Source organism: Pyxicephalus adspersus, chromosome 3 (assembly GCF_032062135.1).
Source record: "Pyxicephalus adspersus chromosome 3, UCB_Pads_2.0, whole genome shotgun sequence".
In the NCBI taxonomy this organism is placed as follows: Eukaryota; Metazoa; Chordata; class Amphibia; order Anura; family Pyxicephalidae; genus Pyxicephalus; species Pyxicephalus adspersus.
Window position 1 is genome coordinate 91898245 of NC_092860.1, and position 17231 is coordinate 91915475.

The 17231-nt window shown below is 34.7% G+C and overlaps 1 protein-coding gene across 1 annotated transcript in view; it reads right to left on the bottom strand.

Moving 5' to 3' along the window:
- Positions 1-648: 648 nt before the first annotated feature.
- Positions 649-17231, bottom strand: part of DKK2 (dickkopf WNT signaling pathway inhibitor 2) — a 41829-nt gene continuing 25246 nt past the window's right edge. Inside the window, exons 2-4 of the mRNA XM_072405680.1 lie at positions 8372-8522; positions 4092-4238; positions 649-1870 (exon numbers count right to left, since the gene is read on the bottom strand). Coding sequence (XP_072261781.1) covers positions 1620-1870; positions 4092-4238; positions 8372-8522 — 549 coding nt within the window. The 3' untranslated portion in view covers positions 649-1619. The remainder of the gene's footprint in view (positions 1871-4091; positions 4239-8371; positions 8523-17231) is intronic.

Here is a 17231-nt window from a genome sequence, read left to right on the forward strand (position 1 = left end):
GATTTATCAATACAAACTCTTCCTTTAAGGCTACTACACCTTTATTGGATTACAGTACAGATATGTGTAATACTATACAGTCATTTATTTTAAACTGCACACAGCTGTTTCAGGTTTGTTGGTCATCAGCAGAGCAGTATATGGAAATGAGAGCTTAACTGAAGCAGAGATTGGGGGCAAAGATGAATATGTACCCAGACAGGTCATTATGATGTCGAACATTAGGGTGTGAGCTATGATTCCCTAATAAAAAATAGGGGGTGCAGTACCTATGTGATTCTCAACTGTTAAGCAGTTGTGTTCATTGCTGCCAATTTATTTCTTTTTGTGTCAGAAAAACATTACTTATCAAGAGTGAGAATTTAAAAATACTTGTGAAGTTTATAAGTTTAGGATTAAAACTGTTACCTGTAGGTGTCTACGCATTTGAAGTTTGAGTTTTCTGGCACTGGGATTTTTCTTTTATTTTTTAGTAAAAGTAACAGTATCCACAATAAACATTGCCAATAATAATTTGCTAAAACAACCCCAAACTTTTTTTTTACATCCCAAACAATCTAAATGTTAACAGGCTCTTCCTAATGTGGTTAGCACCACTTTGACTTTTTCCACATATTTTTTTAATATTCAAGACACAGTAACATGCAATACAAAACAAGCATGACTATTTTATTTATTTTTTTAATAAAAACCAGATCAGATCCTGAGCATGGGTGTCTATACTGAACAGCATAAATAATTGTAAAAACAAGAAAAGCAAATAATGCTTATGAGAAAAACCAAGCAGCCACCTTTATTATATATTTCTGTGTATAGTTTCTATTTTACGGTAGTAGGCATCATACAATGACGAAATCCTTTCTTGGTTAGAAATCATACAATGTCACTTGCTCTCTTTTATTGTATCATTTGTTCACTATATTTTTTTGTAAAACAAAAATGATCTGTATTGTTTTGGACTGTACAGCAGACACATGTACGCTAACAATTTAAATGCTACAGTAAACTCTGTTGAGCAGTCGTGCTTTTTCTTAATTGGTATAATTTAATAATAAAGATCTGGTCAGCCCAGTGTCAGCGATATCCGACTTGCATAGATCTGCTATTCATATTTGAGCTTTTAGGAACGTATGGCAGTAATTGGCTGACCCAGAATTCTGTGTTCTGAAAAGACTTCCCTGACAAAGAACAGGATATATGGTAACTGTAGTCTGGCATGATTGATCATCATGTAAAAACACTATAGTGTTATTCTCTGGACAAAATCTGTTCTACTTTTCATGTAAAATAATCCATGCCAGTGCACAGAAAACCTAAAAATACTGTGTTTGGATGATGTAAAGCATTTTGACAGAATACACAAATGAAGATATTGTCTATATACTTAATGCTCATATATTTTTGTAAAATCAGTGGGCATGCGCTGTTACCATAATAAATGCCATTTTATGAAATTTCAACACCACCATTCGTTTATTTACATAGGTAAGGTCCATTAAATCCAGTTCATAATATACATCCCTTTTCAGTTCAGTGTTCAGTACCAATGTCCTTCATATATTTGGAACAACAGTATCCTCCTTCAAGAACACAGTCTATTTATTAATGGTTCTAAGGGCTTAGATTTTCTGACAAATGTGCAGTCTTGATTTTGAAGAATATGTGGCGTCCTTCCATACTTTGCAAGATAGACCCTTAGCACAGTCGCATCGCTGAAAGATCTCCAATCCGTGAGAACCTTTTTTCCTTATCTTCGTGCAAACTTCCCCTTGACGTAATACTGGTTTGCAAATTTTGGTCCAAAAATGGCGGGCACAACAATAACCTTCAATGCAGTCAGTTGACCGTAGGCAAGGATCTCCCTCATGTCCTAAAAATTAATAATACAAACAAATATTAGCATACACATGACATACAAAACAGGCATGGCTTACCAAATACTGTCAATGGTTTGTAACTGAAAAGTATATTTTAACAAATTTTAATCAGTCTAATAATTGTTTGCTGTATAACTTTAGTGGTGTAGTTGACGGGAAAGTTCTGATCCTGTAAGACCTTTTCAGAGGAGGATTCTTCTATTTGTCTCAGGACACTACTGGCATGTTTTATAAGAGCTTTTCTATTGCCTGGAGAAAAATTATCATAAAATTAAAAAAATATAGGGAACCTTGTGCATGTCCTTTTTACAGCTGTGCTGTATTAGGTGGAATATCAATGGTCTTCCAAGGTAACTCCTTCTTTTGATTAGTTTGGTGAGGTCTGTTACTACAATACTATGTAATTTTCAGTCTTTGCCAGAACAACCAGCCAGAATTTATGGACTGATGTACCTAGTGGGTAATGGATACCTTTTCTCTAGATAGATACCTAGTTGCAGAGCCTGAGATTTCCTGCAGCATGGGCATGTGGGAGACAGACTTTGTAAACAAAGAGAAAGAACTGTGCAGCCATATGTGGTCAATGTATGCACACAGTATGGTCAGTGAGGGTAGACGTAGAGGTCAGACGTATTCAGACAAGCAAAATGTACATATGCATATGAAATGCAAGAATGCAAACCACACAATGTTCCTCCAGAGGTTGCTAGGGGTTCCTTGAGCAATGAGGAATGTGTGCCTATCAGGTCAGTTTAAGTGAAACCAATGATCTATTTGGCTATCTGTATGGGTAACATTCTTCCCATTGGCAAGCAATGTAAGAAACATTGTCAATTACTACCATTTTATTATAGTGTGAGCTGTGGATATAATAATCATAGAAGAGGTTCCTTGAAGACCTTTTAAAAACTGTTCTAGCTTAACCCCCCTAGCGATATTCCCGAGTATGACTCGGGGTGGATTTACCATGCAAAAAGCGCGGGGTTTCTAAAAACATTAAAAAAAACACTTACCTTGTTACATTGTCGTCCCCCGGTGTCCTGCTGGTCCCTGCAGGTCCACGGTAAATGTCATCTTTCTTAGATCTTCAGCCAGCAACTGCAGAAACGTTCTCGGGGGTTTCCCGGTCGGTGTGGGCAAGAGGGGCGGCGGGAAATTAAAATATTTTGTATTGGGTTCACTACAAAATAGCTGTATTGGGTCCAATACAAATAAATCAGTATATATATATATATATATATATATATAAATATATATTATACATGCTACTGTACAGGTATATTACATGTTTCACAAATTTTTTATTTTATTTTTTTATTTTATTTAAAGTTTATTAATACATTTATTAAATTTATTAAATATTGGGATATATTTGAGTGAGTTATGCCTAAGAAATATAGGCCTACAATGTAAAATAAATTTCCAATGCAAAAAAATGTAACGCTTTTTGCGTGGAAATACGGACAGAATTAGAATGCTAGGGGGGTTAATACTCTTTTCTTTACGCTGCTCTAAAAGTCCCAAGCACTCTGTAATCATCATGTACAATACCAGACCAACAGTTCTTCATAGTAAGTGAGAACATTGAGAGCCCTACCACAACCCTGAGTGTTGGAGAAACAAAATGAACACTGGCTGCCAGAGGAATGAGAAATTGGGAAAACATTTAAACTCAAGTAAAACATTTTAAACTCCCCCTAGACAAAAGGTAGATTGCAACTCTTGCAATGCTGAAGAACTTCACTGCAACGGTCTAATATAATTTTACCCAGAGTAACAAAAGTTTAACTACTATATCATTAAATTTTAGAGAAAAATTTTTAACATTTATAACTAAAAAATATTACCAACAATATCTGCCAATTATTGTTTCTGTTGGTGCGCCTCAATGTTCTAGAACAAACCAATGTTTGCAGTGCTTAAGATTTTGTTTAAAGTGTATCTAAAGCCAAAAAGTCTTTTCTGTTTGTTTGTAGTAGAGAAGTAGGGAAGGGTTACTAAGCCTGACAGTTATTACTGGATGTGAAGAAAAACCCTCCCATCTGTATCCAAAACAGAAAAAAAGCTTAGATGTAATTTAGATCACATGTCTGTTTTTCTTGCTGGCACAGGCAATTATGATGTTTTCAATATAATCTGATTATACTGCTGTCTCACACAAACATGTCTTCTGTAAGAACAAGACTTTTTTTATATATCAGTGTATAGTCTTACCTTTTATATGGGGCATTTTAGTGTGATGTCTCCCAATATTCTGCCAGCCTATATCTTTACTTGACGTGTGGCTGTTCTTCTTTGGGCGTCCTTCAAGTTCTGGTATATGAGCTGTCAAGATAGTATCAGCAACTGGAATGCAAATGCCTGTAAAATATAAAAATGCTTTGTTTATTTAATTCCACATTACCTTTGTTTTGTAGTTCTGTTTACTAGTATTTTTAAATTGAAGATGTTGCATCCAGAAGTATAAAAATTGGACACTTCTTTCAAGTTCCCCCAAATCCGGGCACAGCTAAACTGAGAAAATACACAATCAACCAGGAGCCAGTTGTAGCTGATATAAAAGGCCGTTTTCTACCACTATCTGAGAGCACTGGGATATTTTCTGCTTACTGGCGGTGCAGTCATGTTACTGCTGTGTTATACATTATGCCACATATTAAGCTATGCAGGAATGCTGCATACATTTACAGAACACCATCCATATTTATATTTACTGTTGTGTTAAATCAATGTAGTAAAAAAAAAATATATATTTATTTATTTACATATTTATTTCAGGTTTGCTGGATCACCCAGCTTCACTGATGAAAGCAATTGGAGCCAGCTTTAATAAATCAGGTCTTTAGTATTCAACACTTCCAGGAGTGACAGATAACTGTGTTTCATGCTTTGACAATTCTTTCTTGAGACCACTAGAGATCTCAACAGTGACATAGAAGGTTGGAACCATAAATCAGTAAATATGACATTTAGCAACACTATACATCTCACTTTAGCATGTGCGAAAAAATAAAATAAAATATATATATATATATATATAAGTCTCCAGAAAGTGAAAGGGCTATGTTTGTACTGTTTAATAGACTAATGTGGTAAGAGCCAGTGTTTTTAAAGCTATTACTCTTAATGTCCTTTTTTATTCTATAAAATCCATTTGTTTGTTTTTTTCTTTTACTTGTTTAATCTAAGAGTTTAATCCAAAAACTGTATGTATTTGTAAAACAATCCAAGGGAACAAATCGGAGCATTTTGTCGTTATGTTCTCCCTATTACATTTGAGAAGAGTATGCAAGTTAGCTGTCATAAAATTAGAGAAAGTGAATACAAAACATTAGCACATGTATACATTAAGGAGAGCAAGGAACAATGAAGATTTGGAAGTAAAGTAACTTACTGCAACCACTAGCATTTCAATTTACTGTGGATGTTTTACTTAGATGTTACTTTTAGGTATGAAATATTCTTTTTGCTCTTCTGGTACCAAATAAGCCCATAGATTTTACAGATCCTGTTTTAATTCTTTATTATTTTGTAAACTCAGGATAAACCTTGGACTAGAGAGTATGTTTACCAATAATGCCTCGTAACTATGAATAAAGAAAAGAATACTATGCCCCTATATAATAGAACATTTATAGAATAGGCAATTAATTCTCTATTTAGGTAATAGTGAATTATTCTTATTTTAACTGTAATCATAGCAAACAAAGAAATTGTCAAGTATTTTGCAATTATTTCAGTTTATGAAATTTTTGCAAGTGTAATGTAATTGATGAAAACATATGTCAATATAACAAAGTAAAAAAAAAAGTACAGTGAGCACTCAAGGAAATATTTAAAAGGCTGTAACTCAGACTCAGAAACATATGGAGATGCTTTAGAATTTTTAAGAGGCCGCATCAGCTCCTATTTGACCAAATTGTTTTTTTGGTAATCACCTGTGTGCAGCATATTTGTATGATCATTCAGCCAACTGGAGCAATTTATAAAGAAAATGTGCAAAAAGTATTTTCTGTTGTTTTCATACAGAATTCAAATTACCAGACAGGTCAACCATTTTAAATGCATAACAAAAGCAAAAATACATATATAGGAGGTCTATTTATTAACTAGTGAATCTGACAATCACAGTCACAGGCCTATGTGTTTCATTAGCAGCAACTGATTCTCCACCAGGGAATGTTTCAGTGAATGTCAGATTCACTGCTTTATAAATAGACTCCTGAATCTTCTAAGTCTTTGTTTTTTTGAACTATGGATCATGGATATGCAAATTTTGTTTTGTTTCCCGGGTCGCCACATGACTGTGTAGCAAAAGTGGCCTTATTTGTTCAAGTATAAAATCAGTGCCAACCAAAGTGTGTGTAATATACGTTTCAAATTATAAACTATCACAATTTGAGACATAGGACTTTATTTATTAAAGCTCTTCAAGGCTGGAGAGGATACACTTTCATCAGTGAAGCTGGGTGATCCAGCAAACCTGGAATCAATTTCCTAAAAGTAATTTGCTATTTGTTAGCAAATGTTTTCAGTCCTGGACCAGATCCTTCCAGGGTTGCTGGATCTCCCAGCTTCACTGATGAAAGTGTATCCTTTCCAGCCTTGGAGCGCTTTAACAAATCAGGCCCATAGACTAAAACTAATGCGGTTTATATGTCACAGAATGCTTTGTATTATTACAGAGATTAAATGTATTATTATTTCTGTGTATTTATATAGTGCCCACAAAGTGCCGTACAAACTCCATAGTCATGTCACGTCATGTAACGGTCCTTCAAAAGGTGCTCACAATCTAATGTCCCTACCATAGTCATATGTCAGTAACATAGTCAAGGGACAATTTCAGGAGAAGGCAATTAACCTACTATTTTTTGAGAAGGATGTGGGAGGAAACCCCACATGAAGCCCAAGCAAACATGGAGAGAATGGACAAACACCATGCAGATAGTGTCCTGGCTAAGATTCCAGCATGGGGCCTTAGTACTGCAGAAGCATGAGGATAAGCAACCATGCTGCTCTCATATTGTACAAACCAATATGACTGATAACTCTTTAAGAGAGAGAAAATGAGAATAAAACTGTGCACTTTCTTTGACTGTAGCTACATTTTGTATCTGTTGATGTTGCTATTTAATAAACAGTCACAGCTGTACAAAAATATGGAGTCACTTTTATGCTATTGTACATTGTATAACTAGAAAAAAGGGAATAGGAGAACAGGCCTGATTGGTGCTGGTGCAGGCCAAATACATATGCAATACCTTTACATTCATAAAGGAATTACTGCATTTAAAAAGCTGTGAAAACACTTCATCATCTAAATTGGACTTGACATTGCCAGAACACTTATAACAAAGTCCAGTGCAATTTCCATTGAAACTGATACGCTTGTGTCTGCTTTCATTGTAGTATTCGGCAGCAATAATCTGTTGGCATGGTTTCTTGAGTGGAAACACTAGCATGTACCACCAAATGGGATATCCTTTGGAAATGTTATTTTATTATACTGCCAAATTATTTGTAGATTTTATGGAAGTGTATAATAAGAAATAATATATGGCACAAAGTAGTCAAGTTTCTCTTTTTATCATGGGGTTTTGGCTTCTTGGACCACTTACAGCTAATTAATTATTTGAAATATGAGCCCTTAGATAGAGGGTTCTAACATGGAGTCATATTATGAGCCTCATGTTCTTTTAGCAGTTATCCCTTTAATGCTGCTATTATATTAATATTGCTGTGCATGTGAATTTTGCAAACAATAATAAATTAAATTCTCATTATAAAAAAATTACAATACAATTATTAAAACCCTGTAGAATTGATTTTAAAAAAAGAGGTCAGTTGGTATATAATAAAATATAATTGAACACTCCTAAAACTAACACCCCCCACACACACACAACAGGGATGAGCAAAATGAGCAATTTGTAGTAGGTTGCAAAGCCTTTAAATATGGAATTGCATGGATTGGGAGACATGTAAGAATGTGGTCCAAGTGATAGATTTTTTTTCTAACAGCATGTTGTTTTGTCCAAAAAGTATGACTATTAGATTACATTTTTTTTAGTTAAATTGCAGGGTAGGTCGGAGGGACCTTTAGCATGTAACAAAGCTTTTTTGTTTGTTTTTTTGTAAATATTACAAAATAGATTTGCAGGCAGAACTTTTTTTGGAGTAAAGAGGGAGTGAATCTACGTGACGTTTTTATTGCTGTCTGTGTTCCAGTTGTATGTATCACTCTTCCCAGAGTAAAAGTAAAAAGTAAAGTAAAGTAAAAAAAATGCTTGTTCCAATAACAAATATCTAATACCATTTTTCCTTTCACTTCCTTGTGTGTGCAGGAAGTTAGAGCAAATCATTAAAATCAAACATTCCCTACTGAATACAAAGTTAAAAAAAAATGTTTTGGCTGTAGACATAGTTTGTTGGTCTTATATGACCACAGTGTATTTGAGTCATCCTATATCTTTGCATACAAATCATCTTACCATTGTTGCAGCGATTACCAGGACAGCACATGCCATCTCTGTGGCAGCGTTTCTTCTTTCTTCTACAAGCCATACAGGAGGAAGGAGCTTGATGAGGGCTGTAGCAATATTTTCCCACTTCACACTCTTTATCACTTATGCAGGGATATGCCTAGAACAGATAATAATAATATTTTGTAAATGAATAGAAATGTAAATTATGCAGGCAGTAAGCCTGATTTATCAAAGCTCTCCAAGTCTGGAGAAGATCGGCTCATGGGTGAACCTCGGTGGTCAAGAAGACCTGGAGTAAATCTAGTCCATGATTGAAAACATTTGCCAAATATTAGCAAATGATTTGACATTTCAGGTTTGCTGGATCACACAGGTTATCTTAACCAGTCTTGAGAGCTTTAATAAATCATGCCCAGTGTGTAAGCTCAGCAGCACAATATATACTCAATCAGCAAAAATTTGTTTTAAATTTTCCTGCATTAGTTCATAGTTAGTTTATTTTAACTTATACATTAGAAGGATGCCTTTACAGGCCAATAAAAAGAGTGTCATTGGATTTTTAAATAGTAGTTGACGGGACAAAAAAATCATGCCCCAGTAACAAAGTGAACTAATTTGGAGAGTTGAACAGAAAGGCATTACTGGGTAATGAGGGCAATAGCAGGGATATTGGAGTGTCTATGCCGTGTTATATAATGCAAACAATGTTGTATATGTGCAGTAGTATTATACAACAAAGATTTTTTATTTTGAATTATTGGTTGTTGCAGAATATAGGGCAATAATACACACATTTATGAGAGGTAGATATACAGTGGCTTCAGGAAGTATTCAAACCCCCTTCAATTGTTTCAGTTTTGTTATGTTGCACCCAGATTCTACAAAAAATATTTATCATTAATCTGCACTCAGTACCCCTAATAACAGAGTAAAAGCATTTTAATATTTTATTCTTGTAAATGTATTAAAAAGAAAAAATCGGAAATATCACATTTACATATGTATTTAGACCTTTTACATAGCACCTACTTGAAGCACCTTTGGCAATAATTACAGCCTTGAGTCTTTCTGTGTATGATGCCACAAGCTCTGCACACTTGGATTAGGGAATTTTTGACATTCTTTGCAAATCCTCTCAAGCTCAGGTTGAAAAAAGTGAAAAGTGTTTGAAAACTTTTCAAAGTCATTGTAAAAAATACCCCAGTGATCAAGTTTGGAACATTATCATGTGCTTTGCCATTACTTTACACAGCAAACCTCTGTATTGCCAACGTTTCTAGAAACTTCTATCAAATATATATTATTCAGCCTATAAATGACATCTGATACATAATCAGTGAACAAAAAACTCCATTCTTGTCATTCCTCAGGGATGTGTTTATCCTGAAGCTAGGTGCTACCATCATGCTTCTTGCAGAGTAGACCAGTCCAGTCCATGTTGGTCCACATGGCTTTCTACCCATCCTGAGACTGCTGTATGTCATTGCCAATGGGTAAAGAAAAAAGACGTTCAGCAACAATGCTTAGGTTATATGTTTCAGAGAAAGAGGAAATCTGTTTGAAACACCTCATACAATGTATTATAAAGGCACTACAATGTTCAGATTTTTAAAAATTTTTTTTAATTTATTTGAATTTATTTAAACACAAAATGCTCTCTCTAGGCATCTTCTTACATATCCAAAGCGGCACTGTGTGCTATAAATCTGTGGATTGCCACAAAAAAGCTGGTTTTAATTATATCACAACCAGATTATCCATTGTTTCATTTTTAATACTGCTCACTCACTATAGTATTGGTAATTCACAAAACTATTTTACTGAAATAACAGTAACAGCAGGCATTTATTGCTGAAGTGGAATATAACAGATATAAATCAATTGCAATACAGATTTCCACTTAAGTTTCTTTGACTTCTTACACACTAGAATCATTTCCTATAGTTTATGTTGGCTTTTTAGATTGCACACTATGTTAGTAAAAATATCTGTGGCTGCCAATGCAGTCAGCTCCTAATCCATTTTGGCAGTATTATATCAGGACTGGTAATACAGAAAGCTGCAATGTAAGGCTTGGAAAGGTTCCACTTGGTATAGTAGAACAAGACACTCATTAACTCCTTTGCTTGTCTACATTAGGTCTGTGAGTTTGATTTCATCTCTTTATTAGTATAAATAATGGTGCCAGGGTTTTTGTTTCTTCCCTGTCTATTTAATATTGTGGCATTTAACAATTTTTAATGTGTGCAGAGGGATGGAACCCAAGTAACGGATTTTTCTCTAAGGAAATCTCCACAAAATGGATAAAATTTCCTCTTAGACAAATTACTAGATCAAGTTAGACAAGTCACCAGATCAAGCATCCACATTGGAAGATTGCCCCTCTTCTTGTTTAGCAACACTTTAAACATTTAGGGAGAAATAGTTGACTTTCCAATCACTTCTATTTCCAGTCAAACGGATTACAAAGACAAAACAAATCACAAAAACAAAGGCAACAATAAAAATCCAAATGGGTTCTAAAAAAATCTAAATCTAAATTCTAAAAAATGTTAGATTTAGAAACACCTTAGGAACTGTCTTAGTGTACTGTTGGTATGTTTGATTATCTTTATGTAAATATAAAAGATCTACACAGAAATAGCCCCAATGCATCACGGTACAGTATGTAAAAAAATGTATCTATGATTTACATTGTACTACTATAAACTCTCAAATCTCATTCCATCTCCCAGTTCAGTTGGCCCTATCTCCTGCAATCAGCGTTTAGCATAACATCCTATATTTATTAATCTTACAGATCCCAGGAGAATAGCAGTCTATGTAGTACAGACTATATAGACTGCTATAAGATCATATGTGCTGGTCTGAATGTACTTTGTAAATCTCATGGTTCTTTACTGTAATAATTATACAAAACTAGTTCCAAATGAAAAACAGCAGTAACTTTATGAACAGACGTACGTCTTCCAAACTTAGTTTTACCATCTGTTTACAAAAAAGGAGACAGAAAAACTGTGTTCCATCACATTTTGAATTTATATTTCTTCTCTAATGTAAAGCAAAGCACGGGAAATGGAGTGATATTTTTTATTCTGTGTTTCTCTTTTCTATTACTGTTTTAATATATTGCACAATTGGTCTGATCTAATCACAAAGGAGTAGCCTGGGGTCCTGGCATGAACACTTAGCTAGATATCTGGAAGTAATAGTATTAGGCAAAGCTAAAAACAGTGCTTTACCACTGAAAAGTGGATTTTATGTGCTGGATTTATATTCAAACCAAAATGTTACTGGAACCTCACCAAGGACATTTTACATATCATTAGCGATAAGAGTTTTTATAAAGCAACTTTTTAATATACCATAAGAAATTACACTACATTTTCCTATGAAAAACTTGAAAAACTTTGGCTAACAAACAAAAGCTAACAGCAGTGCAGAGAGTTGACGGCATAAGCTGGCAAGACATTTCTGATGCTGCACAAACTCAGCCTTACAGAGCCTATTCACATTAATATGATAATTTTAATTCAGGCAGGGAAAAGCAGCAGATTCACTCTAATACCTTCCTCCCCAGTGGCACCCTTTTCCTTTATTCTGGCTCTGTTTGTTTCTACTAAGAAAATAGGTTTGCAAGAGCATGTGGCTGAATCACAATATTTTATGCAACATTGTGTTATTTTCATAGGTATCAGTGGGGAAATGCATGTTAATATCGATAGGGGATCATTTACATCATCATTTAATTAATTAGGATCATAATATGAACAATAGCTTTTGCTCCAAGTCAGTTATTATTCTTTTAAATGCAACACTTTAATTCATTCATAAATTCTTCTTACAAATACCTACAGTATTGTATAGAAATCTTGCTGCAAAATTGTAAGAATAACCTTAATAAAAGGTTTGTAATGTCTTAAAGCTGTACACTTTTTTATTACAAAAAATATAATGGTATGTGTTCCCCCGAAACCATGCAGGCACTGAGCCAGGCTGGCCAAAAAAAAGGGTGTTCAACGAGTATGGGCCCCCTTTTACCTAATTACATTAGATTAAATGGGTTTTTCAATGCAATGAACTCAACAAAAATTGGCAGGTCTTATAATGGGGTTTTCCATCTATACTTTATTTTTGTTCAGGAGATTTTAAATGAACTCTGCCTTTAAAGAGACCACAGCTATTAATTTTAATGTATTTTTTTTTCAATGTTTAAGAAAACAATTATGTTAATATTGTTTGATTTAGTGGACATATAAGGGATCTTAATCTGCATAACTGCTCTTGTTCACCAACTCGGAAACAGTGAAGCAAATGGTCAGCAGGACATAAGGTAGGCAAATAACATTTTTACAGGAACAAATCAGAAATGGCAGCCTTCATATTTTTCTCATTACAGATTTTCTGTAAACATAGACTTTTATCCAATTCCCAGATACAGTAGAACCCTGGTTATATGAAACTAAGAAGCTCCTGCAGCCCTAGCGGAACTGTGGCATATGTTCTGCATCCAAGAACACATACCATGGCTCCTCTAGGGCTGCAGCCATTGAACTATTCAGCACTCGAGGTAAATGGGGACAAGTTAACCAGAAACTACGATTTTTCAGAATTGGCCACTCCCCGTGGGTGCCGGATAACCAAGGTTCTACTGTACTAGGATGACCACTCGAAGAACGTACAGCTGACTATAAAAATATGGTAATCAAAATTGAATTGGTTTCTTGAAAATGACTTTTATATTTACAATAACACTTTAAAACGTATATGTACTAAAAATACACCCTTTATCCACATTTGTATATTTGTAGATGAATAGTTTATACTCCAAGGTCTGAATTAAATATGTATTAAACTTGTGGAATGTAACCTTAGACAAGACTTGTGAATGAAAAATGACCTACAACTGGGTAAAATGTGCTTTTTGATTACTCCTAACTCTTCTAGAATAAAATCTTTCAACGGCTTCAACAACAAAAGGGAATGCTGGATGAAAAACAGGAACTTTAATACCTACCTCTTTCACTGCCTGCAGTTGTTTTTCATAGAAAACAGGTATTTTAGTACTTATCTCTGGCTGATATCTGGTCCCCCAACTTTCTTAGTGCTTCGTTCTGCATGCCCCTGCATCACTATTGCATCCTGTATTGCTATATTGACTGGTTGAGGAACAACAAAATAGTAATCACCATCTGGCACTCTTTAAAGTGTCAGATGCTGCACATTTTTCATGCAACAATTGCTTCAGACTGCAAAGGAGAACAGGCAGGCAGCAGGCCAGGTAGGTATATAAATACTTATTTTTTTATGTAACATTTATAAAAAAATAAAATGTGATGAGATGACAGGGTCTATTTTATTATAGCAAGGAACCTGCTATTTCTTTAAGGATAAATGGAGAAAATGTATGAATGTTTCTTGTGTGCTGGAAGGGTTTTACTATTTGTGAGGTCTGGAGTTTGTTCATTAACACCATGTATTTGGAAGAAGTGCAAGCTCTTTCTGTTTTTTCAGGTGCTGTAAGTGGTACTGTATTTGCTAAATGTTGCTAGCGTGATTTATGGCACAAGTGGGTGAGATTCGTGAAACCACATGCATCACGTACAGCATGTGAGATGTGAGATATAGCCAGCTCCAACAGAAGAAAGTGAAAAGATGCAAAGTAATATCTCAATTTGCTGCTAATTTGGATTAGCAAACAGAATGAGGAATTATTTAAAATCATCTGTATTTGTATTAGCCACAATCCACAAAAGCAGAGGAGTATGGAAGATATGCAGGTTGTCATTAGGACAAGAGGTTTTCATTGTGGTTGAAATTAATGCAAAAGTATATGGCTCCTTAACCAGAAATACGCTGGAATGTGGCTTTACATGTTTGACTGCAGGCCATAACATCCAAACCATTGACTTCCGTGAGATGTAGAAAATTGAACCTTAAATAGATAAGCTAAGTCCAGATATCTTGTCAGGGCTGACATTTTATTTCCTATTCTTTTGCATTGATATGCATGCAAATGGTATCTGCTACCAATTTAATTCATTTTTTTTTTGTGAGGTCTCTTTCAACAAAATCAGGCAGTTTGGGCATTTGCCCAGGATTTGTCTAACACTATACATGGATCATTGATTACTCATGTTGATTGCTCTAACCCTTTCTATTCTAAAAGGGACCTCTATATTAAAGGGGCACTACAGGTCAGGGCTGAGTTTTACTCCCAATCTACACATTTCATTAATGTATCAAGTCTTAACATAGGCCCAGAATCAGATACTTTTCAGGTTACGTTCTTACTAATATGTAGATATAATCTTTACTGGAATTTATCAGATTATTTTACAACCACCAACAATCTGCATTTCTATTCAGAAAGATGGAGCACCTTATTCCTGTACTACTTGTACACAGACACAGATTAGTCTCTGGCTGCCACACACAAAACTGCAGTCCCATCTCTGGGGTAAAGAGATTTATAAAATGCTTCCTCCTGCCCACAGTAGTTTTCTAATATCTCGGCCTAGGCACAGTCACTGTACTAGAGCTAAATGACTGTTTTTTATTACAAATTGTGGAGCTTATCTAAAAATGTATACTGTTGCTGTATATTGTAAAAAGTCAGGATTTTTTTTTTATGTGAAGGCATCAGAAGTTTTACTTTAATATTTTATTTCATTGCAGTACCGCTGTATGTGATCTGTAATAACAAGCACAAAATGCATGCAAGTTAAAAGTAAAGGTTGCAGAAAAGAATTTCTACAGCTTAACCACTTAAGTTCCTATTGTTACTGCTTGCTTGTCAAATATAATAAAAAATATAGTGTATGTTTGGTGAATCATTTCAAATTATTATTGTAATGTCAACTTAAGGGTATGGAATGGGGTTACTGCATGGTTTCCGCTTCCTTATGCCAGTAAACCCCTGCAGGAAATTTACCATCTACTGACCACATTTATATTTAAAATTATAATGGCATTCTACATTTACAAAATATATATAACAACCTCTTTGAGGGTAATAGGTCTAAGGATATATGTCTAAAACAAATGGTTTAAATTCACAATCAGTACAATTTTAACTAAGCCTACATACATGGTGGTATAGACTGCTGAAGTTACATCCACAGCTTGACACTTTTTAAAATGTCAAAATCTGCAAAGAAATTCAGCTGCTTAAGTTGCCCAACTCCTCAAATGGGTTATTTTAATAAATTGTTTTGTTTTTCTGACATTTCTGCAAAGGATGAGTGTCACCCATTCAAACAAATTGCATTTCAGGGTAATCTCTAAAGTGACCCTTGACATAATTATACAAACAAAATCCTTTAAGTCTTCAGTAGAAACAAAAATATTTTTCGGTTTCCAAATATAAAATTTTGACCTTTTCTGCACTTTTTCTTTGCCATCTACCCCACTTGAGCAACCACAGTCCTGGGAAGTATCCCAACTGGCTTGAGCTCCTGGTCCAAATACAGCTGTGATGGCGTACACTGAGAAAGCACTTCCAAGAAAAAATATCCAAATTTAGCCAGTGCAAATAAACAGAATAATAAAAAAAAGACAGAGATGCAGTAGGTTTTGTAGACTGCCCTTTAAGGTCTGTTATTAAAAGGCATACCTAATCCAGGGCTATTACAGATGCCCACACCTTTTCCTTTTTAAAGCTTTAGGCATTTCAGAAAATTAAGCATTGGCTATCTATGCCCTTTTAGAAAGCCAATTTATAGAAACTAGAAAATTTTTTTGTATGGCGAGTTTGTTTTTTATAAGCCTGAATACTTTTTGTTACATAAAATAGAACTGAATGCCTTGCATTCAAACCAAACAACCTAGTTTAGGCCAAAAATGTACTGTGGCGTTAAGATGTCATAGTAAAAGCAAATATGATTATACTAAACACCACAGCTTCCAGTGTTTTGTAACTGTTTTCCTGGTTTCTACCCTTAAAGTAGAACTTTGGCCAGGCTTCAGACTTAAAAAAATACATGATTAAAATATTTATAAATTCCAGACCATGAGTACGGTATAGCACGGTAAAACTCAATGCATTTGCATTGCTCATTGCATTACATACAGAGAAATCGGTCTTCAATCAATAGGTCATCTGCATTGTATAAACTTTCTTATAAAGTAGCCAAAAATGTTAAATGGAAATGTTGCACACCTACCCTTTCTGGAAATCCCAGTAGTTACCTGTTTACCTCCTAAAGCAAGTAAGACGAGGGCTGGCAGGATTAAGAGTGGCAGGCTGCCCCTTTATAAATCATGGCAGCTTGTCCTGCTTAAGTTGGATGAGCCGAATCCTGCCACTCTTGTTTATTGCTGGTGCCACAACTGTGACAGCCACTAAACTGCAGGCAAACATTGCAATTGTAGCTTATCTACCTCTTATCTAAGGCCTACACTTTGAGATGATGTGCAGGATACTCATCTATCACCACTATCACCATTTCTCATAAAGGGAAAAAGTTTGTGGTGTTTCATAGAAAAAGCTGACTTTTGCTAGACATGGCCACTAAATAACTAACATCAATTGTATAGTATTAAAGCATTTGAAAAAAAAAGAAAGGCTTTGTTTACATAGATATTCTTCTAACGTTTAATACCAAAATTTCTAATATTTATTCCAATGTTTAAATGCCCCCAAAACAATCTAGTGTGAGATCTCCATTCAACGTAATGTTCTAGTACACATTTTTGAGGATCACATTTTTGATCGTCCAACCAAGCATTTAATGATCAGTCTTTTTTTTTTTTTAGATATCTTTAGCTTTTTCGGATGTAAATCACTTGATTTATAATGCGATCAGATGCTTGAAAATCCCTGCATAAATGCATTGAAATGCATACAAGTGTTATGCACTTTCAT